Source organism: Trematomus bernacchii, unplaced genomic scaffold, assembly GCF_902827165.1.
Source record: "Trematomus bernacchii unplaced genomic scaffold, fTreBer1.1, whole genome shotgun sequence".
Classification (NCBI taxonomy): domain Eukaryota; kingdom Metazoa; phylum Chordata; class Actinopteri; order Perciformes; family Nototheniidae; genus Trematomus; species Trematomus bernacchii.
In genome coordinates, this window is record NW_022987821.1 from 5,936,654 (window position 1) to 5,964,317 (window position 27,664).

Below are 27,664 nucleotides of genomic sequence, written 5' to 3' on the forward strand. Positions count from 1 at the left end.
AGAAGAGCATCGAGTCAACAAGGAGCAAGTCACAAATATCCCCGGAATGAGCAGAGAGGCACAAATTTAGCCCCACTGACTGCTGCCCACGCCATGCGAGCCTATTGAGCACATGAACAATGAACAGCCATCACAGACTGCTCTGTCAGGGCCAAGGTCTGCTTTAGTGGAAGGCTGCTGGGGATGAAGGCATCACACTTCTGTCAGGACATTGACGGTGTCAGAGATCAAGATGTTATTAGCCGGCAATGGTTTGATGTAATATGTCATGCAGGAAACAACCGTTGTTTGAAGCACAGACATTCACAGGGTCAATTTAATATAAATCATGTTGAAATACAATCAATCTAGGGTCAGACGGATGATGTTAACATGTGTTACTGCCTTGTGTCACACCATAATTCATCATGTGACACTTGACACACATCACACTGGTGGCACCATTCATATATGAGACACATTACCTCAGGCAGACGTGCTAAAACGGTAAAGAGAAGCAAAAAAGGGTCATTATTCTTGTTTTTATCCTTCCACAGGGTTTTTAAGTTCTCCATCCAAATATAGCAAGTGAAAAAAGCAAAATATAACACATCCACAGTGCCACCATAGAAAAAACCAGTATTTTCAAGACGTAAGTGATCATGAAAAACTGCTCACATAGGTCAGGCTCTTCCCCCAAGGCCTCACGTATTGATCTCAATGCAGAGGAGGCATTTGTAAAAACGCTGCTGCCGGCATACTTCTTTAAAAGTCCCTGAACGCCCACACACTTGCAAACAAATGCACACTCTGCTGCTCACAAGAATACATGCTGCAGAAAAAATGTCAATTCAACAAGACTTTTTCATTATTTTGACATGAAATGTAGTTTGAAGTTGTTGCATTGATGTAGGCGGAGGGTTGAAACAGTGTGTCATTTCTTCCTGCCTGTTTTTATACGAGACAAAGCCATTTAAGTGAAGGATTGTGTTTTTGAGTGTGAACAGCCTACTTATTTTGGACTTAATTTGTAAAAAGTTTATCTGGAAACAGTTTGCAAATTTTTAAAATCACATTTAGGCACTCACACACGAGCAAAATAAAAAGGAACCGAAGCAGATGCCTGTATGTGTGTGTTGCGCTCATTAATGGGTTTTGGCTCCACATTTGTTGCAGTTGCAGTCTGTTGAGTGGACCTCAGGATCAACTGAGGGGGCGTCAAGCGGGAAAAAAACAGCCGCAGTATCTACAGAACACCGTTGTTAGTTCCCCTTAAACACAGAATGAAGAGATCACGGAGGAAAACACAGAAGGCAGTAAACACTGTCAGGCAATATGTGAAGACACACACACTCAGGCCAAAGCTCTGACTCTGAGGTCCTTCTGCACACACGCTCACACACACACACACCTACACACAGTGGGCAAAGCTCTCCCGTCAAGGACAGTATTGATCTTGGAAACACCAAATGAGCACACACCTGATTATGAAAGCTTTTAACCCAAATGCTTAATGCAGCGCAGGTCTAATGGAAAGAGCTTATGGCTGGCACAAAGCTCAGTAGACAGTGTGTGTTTTTGTGCACGTACTTTAGTCAATTTGATAGATTGTAGGCAGATCACATGGGCATTTCACTCCCTCTATGACTTTGATGAGCATTTTACTAATCACAAGGCCTAAGTAATGATGGATTGAAGATGGTCCTGCTGTCATTAAACAAACTGATCCCAGAATGCACGTACACCGCACCGGGAGAGCTTATTCACACAACGAGAGAATCCATTTTGAGGCAGACTCATTTGTCCACCGAGAAAACACTAGTTATGCATCACCATAATTCATCTGCCGAACCATTTGTTCATATTGCTTCCTCTGTTCCTCCAGGAATTCCATTTCAGCAAAACGGAAGATACTGTAGAATCCGCACTGAATCATCCGTGAGTTCATTTACAATCACGGAAAAATAGCAACCCCAAGGTAGAAATACATTATTGCATTTTACTCAAAGAAACAGTATATTAGTATTATCAGATTGTGAAATGTTGTTCAAAGAAGTGGAACAAGCTAGTAAGTGAACTCAAGTTGAAGTAATAGTCTTACAATATGGGAAATATGGCCTGTTAGCATTGCTTAGCGACAACACAGGAAAAAGTGGGAAACCTGTGACCAATGATAGCAAAATAAAACATGTAATGGATATTTATGGTCAAGCACAGTGACTTTCCGGCAAGACGAGACAAAGAAGACTCATAATTTGACACTAGTCGTAGTCATTTGATCCATTGTCAATATAGAAATATTGATAAGTGCAGCCTTCCTATTTCCACCATTGGTTTCCTGAATTGATTGATCAAACAGTGGCTAATATTTGAAACCCTGGCACGTAGATCCATAAACTATGCTGATGATAGATGCTCTATTTGTGGGAGCTCATTACCAAAATACAGTGTGCATATTCTGGAAAAAACATGCATTACTCAATGTCTCAGAAATATAAGTTCCACTCTGAGCAAGCAGACTTTTATCAACCAAGGAACCACGTTATATCAGCATAATATTGCTGATTTTGGAATAATGACAGAAATTAAGGAAAATATATGATATTCCACCAAATTAGGATTTGCCATTTCATACTACAAGTGCCCTATGTTTTCAAAGGGGCCCTATTTGTTTAAAAATCTTGTCCCATAGGAGAGTAAATACAATTATGAAGGATGGCATTTGATGAGAGAAGACAGATATGCCGTAATTGTGAGAGATGAGAATTTTCGAAAATGTCACATTACCATGACAACTCAGCTATTGTCATGTCAAGGTTGCAGTGTGAGGAGTTGAGCTGCAACCAAACGAGACACTCGCTGTTGTTCTCCATCAGGAATGATTGCAATAAATCCTCTATTTTCTACAACCCATTATTCGCCACTAAAATGGAATTGTTCCCTGAAATTGCACGACCAAAAATCAATGTCATCAGCTCTGGCGCTCTACAGTCCAAAGTGCATCCAAATACAGTAGAGGTGTTTATATTATTCATGAGATCCAGGTTCACACAAGGCCAGCATCTCGACCCAGACTGCTTAATGGCCGCTCCGCCCTTCATCACGGAGAAGCCCGCCCTGTGATCCATGCTTGGCAGTCACTTAGCCCAGAGGATTGAGACTGCTTTGAAATATTCAATAATGCATTAAAGATCAGAGAGTAGTGAGCTAATTATGTCCACACACACACATGAACACAGAATGAAGTTGGAGGTAGCAATTAAGTATTTTGCACGCCGACAAGCTGTAATGAAGTTTTCGTGAATGCATGATTTTTCACCTCTCAAAGGCTACACCAGCATTTTTCTTACTCTTACCCCTAACATCTTCGACACTGTGGTGTGTACGCGCGCCTCTCAGAGTACCAGACAATAATAACCTATCTCAAGGCGACCCATCAGCTTGAAATATTGATGCTTTTGCTGCAAGGCTGCGGGGCTCAGCTGCAGGTTACAAGGACACTTCCAATGTCTCATAGAATATCAGACAACCCCCCCCCCCTCCATTAGCAAAGACATGCTGGCCTCACTGACTGTGGAACAAACTATGGACCTCTGACACTTGCCCAAACAAACGTATCAACAGCTTACACAACATCCCCCTTTCAGTGTGACACTTTAAATCCACTGTCTTACAGTTTTTCTCAATTGTACACACATATTTTCCTATGCAAACAATGTTATAAACGTGAAGCTCATGTATAAACAACAAAACTCCAGACTGCTCTAAGCACGATTATATTTGTTTGATTTAAATCAACCAGGACTGAAAACTTAAATTGCCTTTGCAAAGTTTCATTTAACTTCAACAGTTCTCACTTGAAGTGGAACTGCCATCAGGGCTCATTTGTGTTCACTTCACTCTCTTTATTAGTTGTTGCCTTTTGTAATCACATTCAATACTGAAATAATGAAGAGCCTAAAAACTGATTTGAACTCAGGGCCCTTCTACTTAAAGGGGCCGCAAAATTAGGTACGTTGTAAATCATAAGGTCCCTAACGTTTCAAACATTATAGGTCATATCTTTTTACATTTCTTGGGAAAGCAGCTTGTTGCAGATATCAGTGACATGAAACCATTACAGATAAGCACTCAGTGATTATAGGAGCACACACACACACACACACACACACACACTCTCTCTCTGCTCAGTGGATCAAACATCCATTCTTCTGCTAAATGAATCGCACACGCCATATTTCCCCTGTAATTATCGATTTCTAAGTGGCCTTGCAAGCATCATCAGTCAGAGGCTTCTTCGAGTACAGCAATTATTATATTACTGTAACCATGGTGATTTATTTGCTGTGCGATTTTCCAGTGGAAACGTATTTATGGATGAGAGTGGGCGGAGGATCTGCAAGTGTGTGTGTGTGTGCCAGGGGCTAGATCAAAACACACATGAGCCTTGACCTCTGATCTATGCAAAGTTCTGACTATAATCCAGATAAGATAAAAAAAAATATATATATATGTCGAGTTTATGCAGAATTTACAATGTGATGTATAACATTATTGCTTTTCGAGATCTTTTACAGGGACGTTATGATTATGTTGCTTCTTATTGGCAATAAATGAGATTCAGACAAAGATTTTACTGGCAGATATAAAAAAATGACTTATTTATTCCACTAAACTCCGTTTGAATTGTGGTAAATGTTCTGGATCATAAGAGATTAAAGTCTATTGACCTTTTTGAAGTGAATGTACCTGCTTGATATCTACATGCTTTAGTACACTTATAAGTGGGCTACGTTAAAGGTGGGGTAGGTAAGTTTGAGAAACCGGCTCGAGATACACTTTTTGTTATATTCCATGGAATGCTCTTAACATCCCGATAGCAATGAATATCTGAAGTGCTTTGACAAAAAATCCATTAAAAAAAATGTCATCTGTGGAAGCCGTAATGCTGTAAAAAGTGCGACCAATCATTTTAGCCGATGGCCTACCTGCCTTCCATCTGTGCACAAACTTATCTCGTGCCCTCATTGGTCATGTGTGCGTTCGTGTGTGTTGGAGGAGGGGCTCTGTAAGGAAGTGGTTTCTTCAAAATTACCTACCCCACCTTTAAATGTAATGTATTTGAGCTCTTGAACTCCATTAATGTATAGACTGCTCCATCTAGCGGCCATTTTTGGTACAGACATGCCTGACAAATGCAGATGTGATTCAAAACTGGCCATAGACTTCACTGTTGTCCTACATCAAGCAAGTAGACACAGAAAAGCACAGTCTTAAGATGAGGCTGGTATGTCCGTTGAATTATTGTCCAAACATTCAAAGCATGCACAACCTGCTCTCTTCAAATGCCCCCAGAGATTCAGTTAATCCACCTGTACAAGTCTTTTAATTCTGCCTCTGGATGATCGACCAATAGGAGACAGAACCGGGACACAGAGTTCTAATTAATTATCCTCTTTTTAAATCTAAGAAGTCTATTGTCTTTTCATACATGGAACACTTTGATGGTGTGTGCTGGTGATTTCCACATGGCAGTGTTGGAGGGCACGTACTCTCGCTTCAGTTCAGTTCAGGTAGACATTGCCAAACCATTCAAAGCAAATACATGAATAATGTTTTTGAAGACAGTTGTAACAAATGACATTCAGTGACGGAATAGTTTGGCAGTGCTTATTTGTGGGAATGTTCATTCAAGTCCCTGCAGGATGTTTCAGTGTTGGTGGTCAGTAACCCCTCTGCAGCAAATGCTTTAGATTTTCGTAATATAATGTAAACAAAAATAGTAAGAACATCATGTGTCACATTATTTTTAAGGCAGTCATTTCATACAAAGCAAAAGACCCGTAACAAAAATCAACATCTAACCATTTTAATGCACAGTCGTTGAAACCAATGCACAATATACGAAAACAAATCATTTGAACTTTGTTAGGCAGGCGACACCGACGATTAAAACGCTACTCTAATACTGGAATGCACAAAAAAACATGAAGTCAACTCAGGAGTGTGCCATGCTTCTCATACATGGTTCATTACACACTTCCATAGGCTATAATGTCCAGTGGTCTATGGCAAAGCACTTGCTGAACATCCAAAACATGTAAAACTGAGTAAGATTCACAATTTTGCAGTTTTCCTCTCATGACTATGTATGAAATAAAAAGGGATCGAGTTCAAGGAAGGTTTTCACTTCAATGTGTGTTGACTAATTAAAAACATTCCCTCTCAGGACACACACACCTCAGTCTTAGGTGTGATGAGCTTACCACCCTCAGCTGGAGGGCCCTCGGCTGCAGGGGCCGACCCCCCGTCAGGCTTCTCGGGGGCCACGCCCGCCATGGTCCTTCTGAAGAGACGCATGCTCATCTGCAGCAGCTCGGTGTCTACCACTGGTGTAGTGGGGTACTGCTTCGTAAGACCCTGAAGAACAAGCAGTCGATTTGAAAACATCTCAATACAGCAGAAATCAACCCAAAGGAGTTGCAGTTATTGGATGACATCTACCTTGTCATTTTTTAACAGCTGGCGGCGGATGGCGAAGTCTCTGCGGGCGCACAGGGCCTTGCAGCAGGGCCCGAGGTTCCTCAGTAATCCGGCCCTCTCCACCCGCCTGTTCAGGGCCGCCATGTTTAAAGCCCCCAGGTCATGCTCAAACAGCTTGTCGGCATCTGGCAGGACAAACATGACAAAGCATTAGACGCATGGTGATCAAAATTAGTAGTTTAATGTGTTACCATTTTAAAATGAAGGGAAAATAAGAAAAGCAGAAAGAACAAGGATTAATGTTGACGATTTCTCACCTTTAGGGTCGTCCAGCTCAGCTCTGCACACCTCCCTGACCTGCTCCAGGAGCTCAGGCCCTGCAAGTCTCTTCGAGATGCCCGCCCGAAGGAGCACGGCCCCTGGGGTGAACCGGAGCAGCGCGGCCCCTGCTGCCCGGGGCTCTGCCTTCTGCTTGGGCATCAGGCTGGACCAGTCCACATCAATGACATCCAGAGGACCTGGAACACATCGGGACTCAGTAACTGTACATTATATTTTAAAACACATTTACAATATAAACCTCGGATGTCTCAGAAAGGTTTCAATTCGATATGTATTTCCTGGTACCTGTAATTTTCTCCTCGTCCTGCTGATCTTCTTTTTTCTGGCTGTCAGCAAGGATCTCATCTAGCTCATCATCACTGATGGGTTCATACTCCTCGCCCACAGATGCAACTGACTGGCCATCGTCTTCTTTCCCATCATCGTCTTCTGAACACAGCACAAAAACATTCATTTAAAACAATGTTAGAATTTGGGAAGAAAATATCATCAAATGTTGTTCATCTCCTTGCCATCGATGCTGTCCGTCTTCTCCGGCTCACGCTGCTCTCCGATCAGATGGTGGCTGTTGGGTTTCTCCGTCTCTGGAGGGTTGAAGGCTTCTTTCGGCAGCAGAGTCTCATACTCGCTCCTCTCCGGTCTGATCATGTCCCCCCGCAGGTCCCCCCTCATATCTCCTCTAAGATCTCCTCTAAGATCCCCTCGTCCCGGCGCCCGGGGGTCCCCATGCGGCGGCAGGTCCATCATCATCCTCTCCCTCTCTCGATCTCCTCTGTCCCGATCCCTCTCTCGCTCATGCTGCTGAATGAGTCCTTCAGGGAGTAAGCGATCCCGGTCCCTGATGTCCCGCTCCCTCAGGAGGGGTTCCCGGCCGGGTCTCATCAGTAGGGGCTCCCGTCCCCTGCCGGGCCAGTCTCTCAGCTCGGGCTCCCAGTCTCTGGGCTGCTGCTGCAACGGCTGCTGGAGGAGCAGGGGCTGCTGCTGCTGCTGCTGCTGCGGCGGCGGCTGCTGCTGCGGCCGCAGATCCTTCCTGTCTCGCTCCCGCTCAAACGGCTCGCGGTCCCTTTCGCGCTCCCGGCTGTCGTAGGAGCCGGCGCGGGACCTGGACCTGGCCGGCCGCTCGGAGTCTGGAGAGCTGCGTCTGGAGCTGTGGCTGTGGGAGTCCTGCCGGTCTGTGAGACAACAGAGACAAGTCAGTTTGGTGTTTAGTCTACAAGCATGATCCTGGAAGAAAAGTCTATAAAGTTTCATGTGAATCTCACCATTTATTTATTACTACATAAACAGTGTTTTATTCCACTGTACAGTATCTCATTATTTTCACATGTTTATAGACTCCTGCATTTACCACATTATGCTCATTGTATTTTTATTTATTTACTTTATTTCTACTCAGTTTCTTCCTCTGACTAATGTACCTGAGGAGGTGCTGCGGCTGGGCTCTCCTCTCCTCAGCTGGTCGATACGAGACTTCCTCTCGACCCCCGGAGGCTCGTTCACCACCGGCCTCTCTCTCTCTCTTTCACGCTCTCTGTCCCGAGAGTTGGCGCCCTGCAGCCGGCCCCGACGAGCTCTTGGACCTTGCGGGTCTTCTCGATTGGCCGGCTCGTTGGAGGGGGATCTCAGGCGTCTGGACGAGGTGCGGCTCTGGTTGCTCCCCATGCTGCTGCTGCGCGTCTGCTCCGGGGGGAGTTTGCGGAGCAGGGTCTGGGACATGAGGGGCTGCGGAGTCGGCAGCAGGGTGGGAGTCTGGTCTTGGGGCAATAGAGGAGCGATGGGAGGAGGGTTGCCCCGCTCCCTGACCCCTCTGGGACCTGCAGCTTTCTTGAGAGGCTCAACAGGAGCCGGTGGAGCTTTTGTCTCCAGGGGGACTCCTCGGTCTGTTACCTCCTCATCTGACCAATCACTGAAATTGTCCATTTTGGACAGAGGAGACGGCTCTTTGTTTCCTGCAGCAGCACGAATATCAGGCCTCATTGAAGGCGGGGGTGTCCGGGGACCTCTCTTCTTCTTATTGTGAGGCTGAGGGGCCGATGAATCTTCCTCAGACACATCAGATTCTCCTTCTCGCGAGCGTTTCCTCTTTCGCTCGAGCGCCTTCTTCTTGGCCCCTTTCCTGGGCGAGTGTACGGGTGGAGGAACTTCTGCCAAGACGCCGGCCGGGGGCTCGGGGTTGAATCGATCTCCTGCAGCAGCCACGATGTTGCCACTAGCGATGTCATCTTCTTTGCGACCCTTCTTCAATCCCTTTCTTTGCGACTTGGTCTTCTTTTTGCCCTCCTCGTGGACAGTGTCGACGCTGACTAGGGCTTGAGGAGGCGGAGGAGGAGGGGGAGGGGGAGGGGGGGGGAGGAGTGGGCTCTCGCAGGTCTCTGCCTCTGCTTCGAGAGTCAGACGGGGGGTCAGCGAGGGGATCTCCTCGTCTGTCGCCTCTGCTCCGTTCCACGCGAGGCTCTAGTTCCTCGTGGCGGCTGCTGCGAGTTTCCCTTTTCTCCCCGGCCCCTCTGCGCTCCTCCTCCTTCCAGTGACTCGGTTTCTCCTCAGATACAGCAGCAGCCACCGGTGGAGTGCGCAGCAAAGGATCCTGGGGCCGCACCACCTGGCTCGGCAGACGATTCTTCTCTGCACCTGGAAATTAAACAAAACCACATCAGTATCTTTTCAGACCTACAGCAATCAACAGCCTCGACTCTGGGTGAGCGTTGGAAGTAACTAATGTGTGGTATTAGCTATAAAATGATTAACAGTGCAATGTTTTCAGGTTTTCAATGATTTTCAAGGACCATGACCTTTAGCTAATTTTCCATGACCAAAAAAAGTACTCTTTCTCAGCGGTACCACTGAAAATGGTTTATTTTAACATGGAACAGGAAAATAAGGTCTGCATATGAAACATGTTGTGCCTATCTAAATCAAATAGTAGGCTTACTAGCTTCTACTAAAATCTCTCACCAGCAAAACACCTCGCCAGTTAAATGCCATTTTACATTTCATTACTATACGATACAGTGTTTATTATCATTATAGTATTACTATTTCGGCGATTAGCTAAAATATAAATTATATTTGATGCAACTTTAGTTACATTTCCATGACTTTTCCAAAACTTTGGGAAAAATATTGTTTTCCATAACTTTTCCAGGGCCTGGAATTTGCATTTTGAATTTCCATGACTTTTCCAGGTTTTTAATGACCGTAAGAACCCTGTGTTTTAGATGCCTTCCACAATAAACAGAAAGTGTGTCCCTACTGTCAGATGGATGCGGACACACTGGGTTCGGGAGGAGGGGCGGAGGGTGGAGCTTGGCCTGCCCCCGGCCAATTGGGCGCTCACTCTTCTCTTCCGCACTGTTGTAGCCGTCGCTCTCTGCAGGACTGAGGTCACGAGCTGTGCGCTTCGGCGAGGCACGGGGGCTCGGGCTGCTCTCCACTCTGGGCCTCTTACGACTATGGGGAATACAAAAGGGTAGGATTATTAGGAAAAGGGCCAAAACGAACACTAGTAGTGGATAGAAACTATTTGTTATTTGGATACATGCCTGGCCTTCCTGTCGTCCCGGGTGTCTCGAACAGGTCGCTCGTCCCTGGGGTCATCCCTCCTGTCCCGTCTTTCCTCTCTCCCTCTCTCTCGCTCCTCCCATTCCCGCTGCCTCTCCCTCTCCCGCTGCTCCCTATCTCTCTCCCTGTCCCTCCTCTCCCTCTCCCGGTCCTCCCTCTCTTTCTCCCTCTCCTCGCGCTCCCGTTCCCTCTCTCGTTCTCTCTCCTTCTCCCGTTCCCGTTCCCTCTCTCTCTCCCGGGCCCTCTCCCTCTCCGCCTCCTTCTCTCGCTCCTTTTCCCTCTCGCGGTCTCGCTCTCGCTCCTTCTCCTTCTCCCTCTCTCTCTCCCGTTCCCTCTCCCTTTCTCTCTCTCTCTCTCTGTCCCGGTCGCGAGTCCTGTCGTCTCGCCGGTCTTCTGGTCGATCAGTCCGACGCTCCTCCCTCCTCTCCTCCCTCTCGGGCTCTTCGGCTCTCCCCTGGTGTCGGTTTGGGGAGGCTGCTCTTTGATCTGGAAAAACAGAAAGTAAAAGCTTAGACATTTTTTTTTTATACATAATAAAACAAATAAAAACAAAGTGCACCCTGACCTCCGGCTCTCTCCCGGATGTCTCTGCGCTCCCTCTCTCCGTGTCCTCCCCTCCGGTCGAACGAGGGGTCGCGGGCCGGCTCTCCTCTGCGCTCGCCTTCGTATCGATCTCTGTCCGAACCCCTCTCCGAGCTCCTTTCTGTAGCGCTGCGGTCCGTGCTTCTCTCGGCGCTCCGTTCCCTCACCGCGCTGCTCCGGGAGTCCCAGTTGTCATGGCTGCTTTCCAGTTGGGATCCTCGGGAGTTTCTGTTTGAGCCTGAAAGGACATCAAATATCACTTTAAAAAAAAAAGGGGAATACAAGCCTCTACCTGGGGAAAGCTACATGCGAGTATCTCGACATAAACATAAGATATATATATTATTCTGAAATGGGCCAATCTGCATAATGACTATTTGTATTTTGATGCCAATACTTTTTGATTACAGGACTTTGACATGTGAGCATTACTACATTACATTACATGTTAGACGCTTTTATCCAAAGTGACTTACATACTCAATACTGTGGGCAATCCCCACAGGAGCAATTTGGGGTGAAGTGTCTCAGGGACACAACGACATGCTGACTGCAGTGGGACTCGAACTTGCTATCCTCTGATTCAAAGATCAGCGCATTAACCCACTGCGCCACACGCCTCCCTACTACTTTAACAAGATCTGAATACTTTTCCATCCAGTGCTTACCTTTCTCAGATGTCTCAGTCCCACGTCCTCTCCCTCGCCCGTTCCTCTCCGCTCTGTCCGGCCTGTTCTCCGTCCTCGCCTCCGCTCTCCCTCCCTCCTCCCGTCCATGCCCTCTCCCATAGCTCCTGTCATCCTGAGCCGGCTCCTCCTTCCTGTGGGCCTCACTCCTTTCCCTTTCCTTTTCCTTTTCCCGCTCTCTCTCCTTCTCCTTCTCTTTCTCCTTCTCTTTCTCTTTCTCCTTCTCCTTCTCCTTCTCGCGGTCCCTCTCTCGTTCCCGTTCCCGGCGCTCTGGAGACTCTCGGCTGGGGCGGGTCTCCGTCCTGCTCTCTCTGGGGTCCTTAGCGTCTCTGGTATTGTCTCGGTTGTCACGAGAGTCTCGGGTTGTTTCCCTTCCTCTGTCGCGAGTCTCCCTTCTCTCACGAGCCTCTCTCGTCTCTCGGTCTTCCCGGGCGTCCCGTGACGAGACCTGCTCGGAGTCAAAGTCCCGGTCGTCGCGGAGGCCTTCCTTCTCACGCTTGCTGCGGCTTTCTGTTAATGACAGAGAAAAAACAACAAGTGATGAAGGAGATGATCATTTGATCAAGTCATTATCTAAATAGTTGCCGTCTCCACAAAATGGAGTTACCGTCTCTGCGCTCAGGTCTGCGCTCCTGGGCGGGGGGGCTCCTCTCTCGTTCCCCCCGGCTCCTCTCTCGGCCTCTCGAGTGCCGCTGGCTGGGGCTGGATCTGTCGGAGCGGCGGGGGGGAGAGGAGGCGTCGTGGGAGGCGAGGGGGGATCGGGAACGCCGGGAGCTCTGAGGGGAGGAGGCAGAAGCCGGAGCTGCTGCGCTGCGATGATAGGTCGGGGAGGAGGAGCGGCGGCGACGAGGAGACGGAGAGTGTCGCTGGGCGGAGGAACCAGAGTGGGAGGAGGGGGAGTGCTGTCGGGGGGGAGTGGGGGTGCGCTGGTGCCGTGGAGGAGAGGGAGACCTGTGGGGACAAAAAGGATGGTTCAAATAAAACATTATTGAATTGAATAATAACGAATAAAGCCCGCCTAATCATATACAGTGGTTGCTACACATTCATCTGTTTGAAACTTATATATATATCAACATTCTAATTACTTATATATAGACTATTCAGCACAATTTCTATTATATTCTATTTTATTTTATTGACTTGCACTATTATCTGTTGTATTGTGTTGCACTGTTGGAGGAGCCTGAGACCTAATCATTTCATTGTCATCACTACACTGTAGCTATGCACACATGACAATAAAAGCCTTGAACCTTACAACATAATGTCTGGCATGAAACTTGAAAAAGATCTGATATTCAATTCCATACGCAACCCTGGCTATGAACATTTTATACAAATATTTTTGACCAGAATAAACCCAGCACGTGCTAACCTGCGAGGAGGGGAGGCCAGCACGGGGGTTTTATGGGCCGATGCTTTAGGAGAGCTGGATTTCTTCCTGGCTGGGGGGGAGGTGCACCTCGAGGGGGACGACACGCTGCCAGATCGCTCCTCTGACGTCACTGACCGCTTGGCCTTGTGGGAACTGTCCGATCGGTCCCTAAAGGCAACACATGAATGTTCAAACAGGGATTTCTTGTATGAATGACCGCACTACTAAAAAAGAGTCATCTGAATTACACCACACCTGCGTTTCTCCTTCTTCTCCTTGTGTTTTTCTGCATCTCGCCCCTGATCTTTTGCCTCCTTCTGCTTCTCCTCTGACTTCTCCTTGTTCTTGTGCTTGCCTTTGTGTTTCTTCCCAACCACGGGAAGGTCCAGAGGCACTGGGGGAGGAGGACTGGGGGTACGGGGCCCTTTCTTCTTACTGTGGCTCCCTTTCGAAGGCCTGGATGGAAGACATCTATCATTACTTCCTCAGATATAATAATGATATCAGGTACTTGCATTTTAAATGGCCAAAACATTCCACATATGTTGACATCGTGGCTCTAGACTGCTACCTGGTAGTTTCTGAAACAGGCGAGGACACCAGTGCCTTCTTCTCTTTCTTCCCAGAGCCTGAGCCTTTGGTTCCACTTTTGTGTTTTGGGGATCCACTTGCCTTCCTGGGTGAAGGTGAATCCTTATTGCTTAACGGCTCTGGAGAAGCCTGAGGATAAGGAAAACAGTTCAGGTGAAATTAAAATCAGAGATGCTCCCAAAGGACTTTCAGAGAGGACTGTGAGCTTTCATGAAGGTAGAGAACTGTTGCCTGAAAATCAGTGATGTGACATACCTTCGGCATGGCGGTGGCTCTTGTTTTGGCGGGGGTCTCCTCCTTCTTGATGACAATCTCATCCCTCTTGTCCAAGTTCTCCAACTTCATCAGCTCACGTTGGATCTTCTGACGCTTCATCTCTAGGGATAACTCGTAGTCGTAGTCACCGATATCTGAGTCTTAAAGTGGATAAAAAAAAAAGTTGAAATGATAGAATCTGACATGCTGAAGTCCATACTTAGTTCAAATCAGAAGAAAAGAAAAAGGGACAAATCATCAGGTCACTTGAATAAAGCAAGCTAACCTTCACGATTGGTTTCCCACTCTGTGGGCTCTTCTTCACTTGCTGGGGTGCGCTCTTTTGTGATTTTGATATCCTCCTTTTCCCTGTGTCTGCCTCTGGAGGAGTCTCTCTGCTGTACATGGATACAAACACAGATGTGAGGATGACACACACATCACTTCCTGTTTTTGTGTTCTCCATAGGCTATATAGGGGTTGCAATTCAGGTTTCAAAAATAAATCACATTCCAATTCAGACTATAGAACAGCTTCAGATTTGGGGTCAGTGGGTCAGAGACTGTTTTTGTTTTAAAATAAAGCATTGATGTATTATCACCATTACATGTTTTCTTTAAAAACTAGACTGAGGGAAACTCACTCTCGCTGGGGGGGATGTGGGCTCGTCTAGGTCTCGCTTCAAGTTTTCTGGGTCAACATCCTGTCTTTTATTCTTCATCCTCTCCCGCAGATCACCTGTGGGTCTCTCGGCTGACCTGCTCCATAAAGACATAAATACACACCGTGTCAATATTATGACCCTTGTGATCTTAATTTGGAGAAGCCACACAAAAAAAACGTGATTAAAAAGGAACAGGAAATCCATATACCTTAACTATTACATAAAATCCTGATTGCCAAAATGAATAAAACAAGCCGTCTTACCGACTAAAGCTAAATCCTTTGCCTCGTGGCTGAGTTCCATGTGTGTAGCGACAAGTGTTGCCGTAAATGCAATTACCGGTCTTCAGCCAATTTCTACAGTGACTCTGAAAGAAAACATATACATGAGCCCCATGAGATACTGCAACATCCACTAAAATAAAACATCACAGTAGAAACAGTAGGAGGATGTCGAGTTCTGGATAGAAAACACAACATGTTTTATTATCTGTTGGGAAAATACTGAATGTTCTCTTCCAATATGAGAGTAACATGATAACAAAGGTATCCCAACTGTAGCTGTGTACATGACAGGATGTATGATTACCTAGAAGAGCATCAGGACTGTTTGAGGCATATGATAGCTATGTGATTAACATGATGATTCAGCCTCTATGGAGATAGACATATGACAAGCATGATCATTTCTGACGTGGAGCTAATCTGAAGTAAACATTGAATACTGCTTTCTATTCCTCCATCTTGTGACTGTGTAACTCCCTCTCTTGGATATCAGCATGTGAAGGACACTGCTCAGGAACTAGTTGATGCTCTGTATGTGACTTCCATTCTGGAGAGGATCACAAATACATGGATCCTGAGATTGAAGCTCAAGCCGGTGACCAGTGATATTTTTCTAACAGTAGTAGTAGTTGCATTAGTAGTAGTAGTGGTAGTAGTTAGGGCTGTGCGATTATGGCAAAAATCATAATCACGATTATTTTGGTCAATAATTGATATCACGATTATTAAATACGATTATTCATTGACTTTGAAAACATCCATTTATTGAACTTTAAAACAAATACAAATAATAATTTGAACAGTATCTTATAACTGTTGATTACCCTGAACGTATAATTCAACTGAAAAACTTTAAATAAATAATATCAAAATAATAAATACCAATAAACAAGATCAACAAATATTTTGGAGCGCACTTCCAAAAGCTACTAATCATATATAAATACAAATAAATTAGACCAAAATAAATTAGATCAAATATGTTGCAGTGCACTGTCACAACCTAGCAAAGCAAAATAATTGTTTTATTCGATTATGTTGTTTTCGTAATTGTGGCATGCCAAAATTGTAATTGCGATTAAAATACGATTAATTGCACAGCCCTAGTAGTAGTAGTATAAGTAGTTGTAGTAGTAGTAATATTAGTAGTAGCATGTGAAGGACACTGTTCAGGAACTAGTTGTACCAAATACTCTGTATGTGATGACTACTTCCATTCTTGAGAGGATCATAAATACATGGATCCTGAGATTGAAACTCAAGCCGGTGACGAGTGATATTTCTTCAACATTATCCTACTAAAGAAGGTGCTCCCACTTAAGGAGTCCCTAAACAAAAGACATGATAACTGACTCTCACGATGGGGTGAACTTACATCAGCAGCATTACTCCCAGTGCTGGGGCCAAGTCTCTCAAACACACTGGGCCGGCGGGAGGGGGCGGCGGGGTTGCTGCTGCTGCTGCTGCTGCTGGTGGCGGGGGTGCTGCTGCTATCAGATATGGTTTTTGAATTCTCCACTGTTACCTTCCGCCTGATCTTGGACATTCTGCAGGACTGGAAAAAGGACAATGTTAGTAAGTAATTATCTGCATCTATTCGTAGCAAATAAGTAACTTGAAACATCTGTGATGCAACACACATATTTGTTTCTTGACAAAATGCAAGCAAACGTGATCACAGTGTGTTTTAGAGCCATTTTAAGACAATATCCTGAATTTAATATTTACTTACTACTACAGTTTAATAGATTAATTGTAATTGTTGTGTGACTACATTTCAGTGCCTGTTTTCATTCATTCTGAGAGCAGTGCTAACATTACTGATTTTAAGCAACCTAGAGCGTGATAAATCCAGAAACTATATTAGATATTAGATAATGTATTCATAATTTGACAAAAATATTTTGTATTTATGTTTAAATTATGTTATTTGTATTATTTTTGGTGAGGGGGAAACAAATAGATAAATAAAGCGTCTGTAATAAAGCAACCTTCTTGAAAGACTGTTATCTATAAATATGTAGCCACCCATGCAAAACATGCACATGATTTGCCTGAGTTTGTGCAGCGGCTCCTTCTTTGACAGTCTTGCAGGCTTAGCTTAATGTTGCTAAAGTTCCTGGCTAACTGCATGTTATTATTTAGGTGTTTAATATTCATACACGTGTTGTATGTAAGATTCTTACGTGTTGCAGGGTAATTACAATCTGTTTTGTTTTGCATGGTTCATTCAGAAACAAACAAGGCAACAAAAACAAATGCTAAAGTTAGTTAGCCAAAGAGCTAATGACTTCATGCTTTATGTTAGCGCAGGGCCTTCTCTTTCAGGAGCGTGAATGCTAGATTCTGTGCAGATAAAGGAAAACATGTCTTACCCAAGATAATAATTCGGCGTCGCATCTACTTTATTACAGGTAGTGGATTCAGCACTTGTAGAAATAACAAGGCTTATTCTTTAAAGGCAGAAACTGCCCTGAGTGGCTTCATATTGGCGAAGGGTGTGCATCATATGCGCCTTTCTTCTTCGGTGGTGTGTTTGAGCGCTGTGTTAATGTCTCCTTTGGGCTTTTATTGTGTAGGGGCTTCTCGTACTGCACTTGGCTTGTTGTCATTATACATGTTTCTTCCTAAAATATATATTTGTAAACCCTTGTTCATCGTGGCTTATTAATAGTCCCATTGTTACTAATTATAGCGCTCAATGTTCAGGAGATTCAGTAAGGTAATTATTTAAAAGCTTGTTGGCAGGCTCTGTCTTATTTTGAAAGCTTTCAGCGGAAGTATTATCAGCCTTTTGTTGCTGCTGGAGATATATAGGCTAACCCTATATCTCTTTATACGGCTCTGGAGAATGTTAATTAAAATGGTGCTGCTAAAGATTTCAAGCAACGGACTACAAAAATATTGCAGTTCCTTTACATAAGCCTCATTGAAATGAGTAGCAACAGGGACCCCTGCTGTCATAAACACAAAATGCACGTCCTGTAGGTCACATGGAACTTTCCCAGCACTATTAAGTTCCTACCCGGACCTGTTTCACTGTTGTACGTCAAACAGGCATGGCGTCCTTCAGCTAAAGACACAAGCGACATACGTGTATCCATTTGCCCTTCCGTATACAGTTGCGTTTTTATTTATTTATGTAGGTGTAGACATATATATATTTTTCACAATGGTGACCAGGACCGTGTGTCAAGTTCTCCAGCGCCGTGAGTAACGTTAGCATTAGCATGTGAGCTATCTAGGTAGACATGTAATTTGAAGGCTGGATAAATAGACATTTTGACATGACATTTAATGCAAAGTGTAATTCATAACAATAAGCACGCCTCTATTCTACTAAATGTCTCAGTAAATTATTCCAGTACGTAGAGTAACGTGCAAGGACCTCTCCTTAATTGAGAGCCAGTGTTATTATTTAATTTTACGAGAGCCTACACTTCCCATAATGCAACTCCATAGATTGCTTGGTTCCTACCCCTCACTTTGAAACACAGATTTATTTTAGAACAATTTAGTTTTAAGCCCAGATATTGATATGACACGAACATAAAGTAGAGTCTTCATTATATATATTTACTTTGCATTGGCACTTTTTATACAAGGGGAATTCAAAGTGTTTCATCTGTTTGCATCTTACAAATTATTGATCTAATATATCATATTCCATTTACTTGTATATAGACTCTTAATGCACGATTGCTATTCTATTTTATTTGTATTTACTTGCACTATTGTATCTGTTTTATTTGTTCTATGTCCTATATATATGTTGCACTGTTGGAGGAGCCTGTGACCTAAGTCTTTCATTGACATATCTACACTGTAGCTAATGTGCAAATGACAATAAAGCCTTGAAGTGCTTTTGAATAAGTCCAGAAACTGCATCCCTTTTTCTGCTAGGTTCCATCATTTCCTCCTCTTTCTCTTCACAGGCTTTTCATCTGCCGCTGCAGCCCTGCGTGCTTCGCCTGCAGACATCCGCAGCCAACGCAATGCCGTGTTCTCCAGAGAGCAGGCCCGGCAGAGAGCTCTGTACCCCCGCATCGAGAAGATCGAGGTGTCCATGCAGTGCCCGGGGCTGGAAGGTACTCTGCTGGTCATGAACAGAGGGATGTCCACTCCTCTGAGCTGCGCCCGGCGTGAGTTTTTATAAAAGAACTTACATGGAGATGTACATAAAAATCACACTCGCCTCAGTTTACAATCCACTCAAATCTACACGTTATTGCTCACATACATACATTACCCCTTTCCTTCTAAGTCTTGTCAAATAAAAAATAAATACAGACATTCATTTAAATTCTCTGACCTTTCCCTGGGTAGTCGGTACAGACAGGTATGCTTACAAATCTGAAAAAAAGGTGCTAGTTAAAATTAAATATAAAAGAAAATAATCAGTTTTAAGGGAATGTGGATGCAATTAATCCACGATAATGTGTCGCTATAAATAAACACTTGTTTTGCACTCTGTGTTTCCCTCAGACTTGACAGAACATTATGTGGACAACTCGGCTCTGGCCCTGGTGGACGGGGAGCCGTGGTCCCTCCACCAGTCCCTCACTCACTCCTGCTCTCTCAACCTGCTCACATTCAAAGACAACGATCCAACAATCGCCAACCAGGTACTATTACCACGAGAATATACTTAATGTGATAGGATTTCAACATAGAGTCTCCAGCTTTTTCATGATGACTTGAAAACTGTGAAAGAATTATGAAAGTCAGGGAGTTCAAGGGGAATAAAGGCATTTGTTAAGTAGGAAATGGCTTTATTTGTTTCAGTACATGATGGTGTTTTAATACTTTTTTCATTTCTTATCTTAAATGATATGTTTACTCACGTCTTTTCAAGTCTATATTCATACTCACTTGTCCACGGGTGATGCTAAAGTGGGTCAATATTTACCGTTATCTCTCTATTGAAATGTATATGAATCCAACTGAAGGTGTTATCGCTATCTGCACTGTAAATCCACGTCCATCACAAAAGACCAACACATATACTGTACACACTAACAATTTGGATGTCTCAAAGCTTCCTTAATTGGTTTCTTTCAGCTATTAATGGCATAAGAATGTTCCATAAGGGATATGATGAAAAGTGTTTGAGATGTTCGTGGTTTCCTCTCATTTCAGGCCTACTGGCGCTCCTGCTCCGCCCTGCTGGGTCAGGTTCTGGAGACTGCCTTCAAAGAGGACTTCACTGTGGAGCTGCTCAGCACAGTGGATATTGAGTGTAAAGGAGATCCTCTTTGTTTCTCCTTATTTACCCTAACCAAACATCAGAGACCTGTAGTATTAAAACAATCTCTGCCAGGAACTTTAGAGACAGAATTGAAGGTTAGATGCAGCGTCTGTCTTTGCCCGTTCTGCTAGACTTGTTATGTCTAAGTACAATTATTTTGGCTCCTTAAACATAATTCCTGGCGGGCCATTTTCTCATAACGTTATTGAAAGATGCATGTTGACTCTGGTGAGAGGTGCTGTGGTGTTTATTTGTTTCTGTTTCATTTGCTGTAGGCACTGCCGGGGCTTTCTGCTGTGACGTGGTGCTCGACCCTCAGCTCGACTCATGGACTGCCTCTGAGGTGCGTATGTGGTCTAAAGTACAAATAAGCCTCTGCAGTCATTTCCCGTCTGTGTCTTCTTTCTAAGCTAACGTTTCCTTTTGTTGACAACAATTACATTTCATAGCAGGATATCTGTAAAAATAAAACAGTCATGTCTGATAGGAAAGCTTAATTCTGAGCTGAAAGCCATCGTTTCTGTTTACCATTAACCATTGACATCACTGTAGCAATATATGACCAATAGAGGTCAGCAAAGCTGCCAGGTCTTCAGCTCATGTTCAGTTCCTTTAAGAAGTGATCTTCCATTTTTGAATATCAAATACTCGTCTATTGAAACAATATCAATGATGCTCCTTCAGGCATCATTTGACCTTAATGCCGACGTTGCTCTAATGTTGCGCTGACACCCTCCTGTAAACTAATGCTGTCTTTAGCCATATTTTGCAAAATGAGTCTCTATACTTGGTGTTTACGCTACCACACATGCATATTCAAATGTATTTAAATGTGTGTTTTGTGCGAGGAAGAGAGTCCAGAGTGTACATTATTTATATAATCTTTGAAGTGAAGACTTAACTGGTCACCAGCAGTTGTAGAGATGGAATAGTGCAGATGTTTTTGTTGTTGTTTTTTACCTTGGATTACCAGATGCTTTGAGTGTTATAAACCAACATGGCGGTATCTTATCTCTCCAGGAGTCGCTGCGGTCTCTCACCCGAGGGGCCCAGCAGCTGATCCACCAGAACCTGGCCTGGGAGCCTCTGGTCGTGGTGTCCTCTGTGGCTCTGGAGGTCTTCTCACACAGCAGGTGCGCTTCATAAGCAACAGAACTGTCTAACACTGATACGGTTTACAGCTTTTTCACCATTTTCCAGCTGTTTCTGTACCTTTTCTAGCTTTAAACACCTCTGTGTCCTTCTTCTGCTGTCCTTGTTTCCCTCTCTGCATCGCCCCCCCACATAATAATCCTGCACACAAGCTGATCATGTTTTCTTTTTGTCATCCAGGTGTAAACAAGAAGAGGTGGAGCAGAAGGCGTCACAAAGTCCCACTGGCACCGTGATGCTCCACAGGTGACTGTTTTTTCACTTGACTTATTCCTGCGTTTGACTTTTGTTTCATTTCCACTATTTTTCTTAGTTTCCTATTTTACTTCGTAACTTCTTTGTGTGAAGGAGAGCTGATGAATCATGTACCTTCCTCTCTGTGTGCAGATGTGGTGACCATGTGCTGCTGAGTGCGGGCCCCCTGGTGGGCAGGACGGGCCTCTGCTCCCAGTACGATGTGACGGCCCTCCACAGCCTGGGGGGGGGGTCCCTTGGGCCTCCAGCGCCGAGCACAGGGCATCTCCCTGCCTCTGCAGATGGAGGTAGGATGTGTTTCTGATATGGTGATGGAAAGCACACTAATACACTAAAAGGAGACACTGTGTCAGGCTTTCATTTACTGTGTAAAAACCTTAATGTTTGACCTCTTGTTGTATTTGAAAAGATTGACCTTCCCAGTAGACCTGAGGCCTGTACTACGAAGCTGGTTCAACCTAACCTGGATATGTTTGAGTTAGCCGGTTGGCCCAATCCAAAACATACGCGCTCTCGCTAAACTGTACTACGACGCTGGTTATCAAGTGGATCGCTCAAGCCAGCCGTGTCCTATCTAGTTAGGTGCGCGTTCACATGAAAGGGGTGGTATCTGGAGCATTCGACCAATCACAAACATGGACAAGCGTACTGACAGCGCAGCGTCATACTTCCTGAATGAAAAGTGAACTTTAATATTAGTCAAATATGAAGAAGTTAAACTTTAAACATCCATGACTTAAACACTTTATCCAGGATAAAAGCCACATAGCTGCACCTGCAAGGTGAATACAGCTGGTAAAAGAAAAAGCGTTTGAATGCGTACATTAACAGGTTTATGAAATCACTGCCCCGTCTAAGACACGAGTGGATCTGACTTTAATTACATTTGACTCGAGTGTTTCGTTAACTTAATGTGTTGCTTAAAATAATACTTCTGCATACAGTATGTGACACTGTGAGTGTTGCACGGCCAGATACGGCTCAAGAAGCTGACTCAAATAAGGAGATATATGATACATTATGATGTGATATGAATGATAATGGGACGTCTGCACGTCTGCACTCACAGTGCCGCGGACTGTACTTAATGTTACTCTGATCCGGTTACTTATGTCGTGGCAGATATTTAAGTAAGCTTTCTTAACGCTAATGTTATAATAGTCAGATTGCTCTGAAGGAGGGGATATTCTATTAATTTTCACGTTCACACAGTCAGTTGATTTTTGCCAGCCGTCTTTCCTGCAACGGCAGTTTTTCTGTATTTCTTCTATCCTGTAATATGACTTGATAGCTTTAAACTCCGCACACTGAGCTCTGATTGGTCAGCAGGCGGTGCTTTCACTGAGTTGATCTCTTAGCCTGCAACCTAACCTCCTCCCGAGGAGGTTAGCCGCTCAGCATAAGTTACCATGGAGATCTAGCCCGCTAAAAAGAGAACCAGCGTCGTAGGACCGGAAAGCCCGAGTTTTCCCTGAAGTCAGCCGGCTAAGCGAAAATCCGGCTTCGTAGTACAGGCCTATGAAGTGTTGTTGACCACCATTTTATCCTAAATAAATGGAGTGAGAAAATGTTGTTATTTTGTTATTATAGATGGTTCTTATTTCCGCTAGATTGCAGTGTAAGCAAAGCCGGGTAAGTGGGAAAGAAAACAGTTTTTTTCCAAGTTAAAAATAGTTCAATACTAATAATATGAGTATCTGCAACTGTGCAGAAACAGCAGACTTAAACAGGAAGAATAGACATGCAGACAGAAAAGCTGCACAGCATTAGGATGTTGATTTGACTTAAAAGTATTCGGTACAGCCCTTTTAAAAGGTGTAAATCAGTTGAAATGGTCACCTATTGGCACCTTCGCTTGAGGCAATCCAGGTTTTAATCACAGATTTATCAAGCAGTGAGTCTGCAGTGGTTTCCCTCAAGATTATAAATACAAACGCTGTTGCCATGCAGCAGAATATTCATGACATTTGATTGTTATTCCAATATTAAAGCGTGTCCTTTTGTACGGTGCATTAAAAGCACTTTATCAGTGTTTACATGTGCCTGTCAGTCACGTTGTCGTCCTCTCTGCAGGCTCATCACACGGTGTGGAGGAAACTGAGGGAGCGGGCAGGGAGACTGGTAGGAACAACAAACACCTCTCTCTTTTATTTATTTATTTGAATACCTCAGACAGGCGTCCAACAGCAGTGACTTCAAAGGGGGAGGGTTTTAGTCTATATAATGAATACTTGGCCAAATTGCTGCTGTTTTACAGAGTGAGTAGACGTTGGGATATAACACGACTATTTTTTATTACTTAGCACTTTATATTTTTGGCAAAAACAGAGGAAATAGATGAGTGTGTGCTCCAGGTCCCATCCTCCTCATGAAGGACGAACTGCAGTTTCTTTTTTAAAACACGACATCAAAGACACAGAAGATAACACAAGATCCAAGGAAGAAGTATTTTTAAATCTCTCCAGGTTCAAGGCTCTTATTCTAGACATCGTGACGCTCAGATTGATGTCTGAGAACAAGCGGCTCTTAAAGAGAAAGCATCAATTCTTCAAATTTAAACTAGGCTGCGAGTTAATTTTGGATGGAGCCATCTAGGCGAAATATATTTTGCTCTGGCATTCTCTGTGCATCACTGATTGCGTAATGCTAACAAAGATGTACTCATTAATAGACACACTAGATCTGGCGAGAGATGACTTACTGCGCTCTGTGGCCTACATTTTATTTTCACTGAGATTTGTTCGCTGGCGGATAAAAATAGCACTTTATTAGACAAAAGTATGGACGAAGGATATTTGGATCAAGGTCTTTCTGGAGTTTTTACAAGCAAAGGATTAGCATGCAGACCTGCTGCAGGACAGCACTTCATGCTCTTAGAGGACACTGGTCCACAGCATCTCCTGACACATTAATGTTAACTGTGTCTGAGTAAAGAGAGCGTGTTGTCCTGTCCTCTAGGTCCCTTGTGTTAATCACCAATCAGTGGAGGAGCTATAAACCCTCTGAAGCACATATATCCTGCAGTTAGTTCCATATTTGTGTGCGAACCACAGCTAATGCACATGATATCCTTCTCTTCAACAACTCAGAGATCATTCGGTGGATGTTTTCGTTCCTCCCATGAACAACAAGAGGCTAGTTTGTGTTGTCATGCAGATCAAATATATTTTATTCATGTGGACAAACTGTGCGAGAGATGTGGAGCTACACTAACAAGCAGCTACGAGGACTGGGCTCAAAACACAATCTGAAAAAAGATTTGTAGACATCTGAGTGTAATTCAGTACAACTTGGGTACTGCTCTGGTCGTTTGAGAAAGACTCACATGTACTTCTTCATTTTTAAAACCAGCAGCCCTTGAGTTTGTTAGAAAGAAGAAGAATCTCAGCGTGGACAAAGTGCATTTTTGTCCCGTGCACACTTCTTGGAGTAATTCATAAGATAAACTTGGACAAGCTGTTTTCATTTAAGCACCACATTCAAGTGTGTTCTTTAATGTTGTGGTATACAGCAGACTGCAGTGAAGGTACAATATGTACAGCATATTTACACTTCACACAAGTCCTTTCCAAATGCTGCCAATAATCCCTCACAGACTGAAGTATGGCAAGCATAGAAGGTCAACGGTTGACATAGGTTGAGAACAATTTAGACAAAAAAAGTGTAAAAGATCAGAACTTTTTTTAAAGAGATATCGCTCAATATCGAAATAGTCTACTGCAGTGTTGTAATGTTGTAAAGTGTTGCTGTTATTTTGTCCACCTTCTGTGTGTGCTGCCATACAGAAACAGGGTTATAAAAGCAGAGATGTGTGGGTGTCGTGTTTTCTGAGCCGGCTGCAGGCGGTGGGGAAGCATGTCCCCCGTCTGCCTCCAGCTGGCGCTCGAAACAAGGACGCCCACGCTCCAAACCCCGCCTCCAACATAACAACAACCCCATAACAAATCTGTAGAAGGATCATTTAGACATGATATTTAAGGCCATTTCTAGTTTTAGTTACCCAATAGGTTAGAGAGGAGATGTAAGAATATATAATAATCATAAATGTGTGGATTTATTTGCGCAGGTTGAGGTGCCGAAACCTGAAGAAGTGACTCCACCCGCCTCTGAGCAGCCAGCAACAACCTCTGCATAACCTCACACATACACACACACACACACACACACACACACACACACACACACACACACACTCTCTTTCACATGTATCCCATTGTATTATTTGTTCAATAAATGTGTAAAATAATATAACAAATCACTCCCATTTTTCTCATTCTTACTTAAATTGCTCAAAAATGTAAGTAAATAATTTCCCATGACCCCTTTCTGGTACAAAACAAAGCGTTGTGTGTGTGTGTGTTGACAAAGATTGTAACACTCCTGGGGGGGGAAAGGTGCTTCAGTTGTTCAGCTGATGAGGAGGAGTAAGAGTGAAAATTGAAACGTGTGGATGTCGGTTACTGTATGCGTGTGTCAGCAGTTTGCTCAACAACAACAGCGGAGTGTGTGTGTGTGTGTGTTAGCCGAAGGCAGCTGTTGCGTCTATCACTTATCAAACAGGTGGCTCTCAATCCTCAGAGTGTGTTTGAGTCAAGTGTGAGAAAGTGTGAGCGAGCCTGAGGATCGGAGTCCAGGCATTTTGTTACATTAAACAAAACACTCCTGGAGATGTTTGCCACAGCTAGCCTTTCTCTCAGCCAACAAAAGAATCTGTGTGTGTGTAGAGACTGTATCACAATCTACAATGGTTTACCACTTTCCAATGAGACACCTTTTTAAAAGAGCTTTATAAATTGAAATGAATGGCATGTTTTCATGTGTGTATATCAACTATGTGTGAAGTCTTTTATTTATTTTATTTATAAAAGCACATGAGAATAGTTGCAGTCTTTTTGAAAGATAAAAAAAAATCAGATCAAAGAATATAAATAGATGTGTTGGGATCATCATTGATAATTTATGATACGAATAATTTACAGACTGTCCTGGTGCCTTCAGACGATCCATATTCATATTAAAGGCCTCTACAATTATTAATAATTATAGAAATGATATTTTGGGAAAAACATTTACTATAATTTGAACCCGTTTAACCGAGCGTTAGTAAGAGGTACCCATAGTTCCATAGTTTTTATTATCATGCTGCTAGCTTACTTTAGTGGGTTAGCTCTCCTCTCGTGTTACAGTACAGGTGGTTACAGACAGCTGGTAATGACCACCGAAGAAACATTGAGCAGCCCCTCCCTGTCATACAGATCTATGTCGGACATTTGAGCCCCCGCCACTGTGTGTGTTTGACAAGTAAGATAAGTTAAGACAGGTACCCCCCCTCTAACCTCAGATTAACCAGCGAGGGTTTTGTAACAGGCATTTTTCTTGCATTTAATCACAGCCCAGCGGCATCAATCCCCATCAGGAGACTTCTGAGGGTCGAGCAAAGCCACTAAACTGGGTGCAGCTGTCTGGGCTACGACCCCCACCCCAACACACACTGACAGAGTGCAAGACACACCCAAGGACATATGCCTCGGACCCTGAGAGCACAGTCACACCAATTGAGATGTTTGAATCTGTGCCATGAATTCCTCGCCTCTAGAGATGACTGCTGCGCCCGCTGCTCAAACATTATTAAAATTGAATAGCTACTAAAACATGCCGCAATAATGCATTCCTATAAATCAATTCATAATGCGTTTCTCTTATCCGGCTTTTGCGCGAGAGCTTGCGCAGTAGGAGGTCAACATTGAAGTCGCCCAAGAGGTTCCTTATTAAGTTTCATATAGTATAAGGAATCATTGGAAGCATTGAAATAGTTTGAAGCTGGTTAATAAACCAGCTCCTTACTCAAATATTGTGTAAGAAACTATGCCACAAACATCCAGAGAAAGAAAAGGGGTCTAATATCTTTAAAAATGTATAACTGCAGTGCTTCTCGACAGTTAATGTCTTTATTAGTAAAATTATGATAATCTATCAAGTGAAGCCAAACCGTAAATGTACCTTCTGTCTCTGCAAAGTGAGTAATCATAGTGCACATTTTCAGTTTCCTAGAGAAAAGGCACTGATTCATTTCCTGTTTTCCAGCCTTGGGAGTGCTTTTCCTTTATCCTTTAAGCCTTTCATTGTTTTGGGACTGCACCTGGAATTTGCTTTGAGCACAGCACCTTGATCCAAGGCTGGAATGATCTTTGTCATATATTTCCTCCT

The 27,664-nt window shown here is 43.9% G+C and overlaps 2 protein-coding genes across 2 annotated transcripts; one reads left to right on the forward strand and one right to left on the reverse strand.

Annotated features, from left to right (window-relative positions):
• Positions 1 to 5,533: 5,533 nt before the first annotated feature.
• On the reverse strand, positions 5,534 to 17,325 carry zc3h13 (zinc finger CCCH-type containing 13). The gene is given in 21 exon segments (XM_034151247.1): positions 5,534 to 6,399; positions 6,484 to 6,647; positions 6,780 to 6,980; positions 7,090 to 7,233; positions 7,317 to 7,976; positions 8,223 to 9,156; positions 9,158 to 9,432; positions 10,055 to 10,251; positions 10,344 to 10,848; positions 10,928 to 11,182; positions 11,613 to 12,140; positions 12,238 to 12,581; positions 13,009 to 13,176; positions 13,264 to 13,464; positions 13,580 to 13,728; positions 13,855 to 14,015; positions 14,141 to 14,252; positions 14,498 to 14,612; positions 14,782 to 14,885; positions 16,178 to 16,357; positions 17,178 to 17,325. Coding segments are annotated over 20 exon segments (5,583 nt in total). The 5' UTR covers positions 16,349 to 16,357; positions 17,178 to 17,325; the 3' UTR covers positions 5,534 to 6,204.
• A 507-nt stretch (positions 17,326 to 17,832) lies between these two features.
• Positions 17,833 to 25,715, forward strand: mrpl39 (mitochondrial ribosomal protein L39). Its single transcript, XM_034150992.1, is given in 11 exon segments — positions 17,833 to 18,011; positions 18,738 to 18,944; positions 19,288 to 19,427; positions 19,942 to 20,041; positions 20,326 to 20,393; positions 21,071 to 21,183; positions 21,383 to 21,448; positions 21,590 to 21,692; positions 21,694 to 21,744; positions 23,531 to 23,578; positions 25,524 to 25,715. Coding segments are annotated over 11 exon segments (1,002 nt in total). The 5' UTR covers positions 17,833 to 17,974; the 3' UTR covers positions 25,593 to 25,715.
• Positions 25,716 to 27,664: the final 1,949 nt, after the last annotated feature.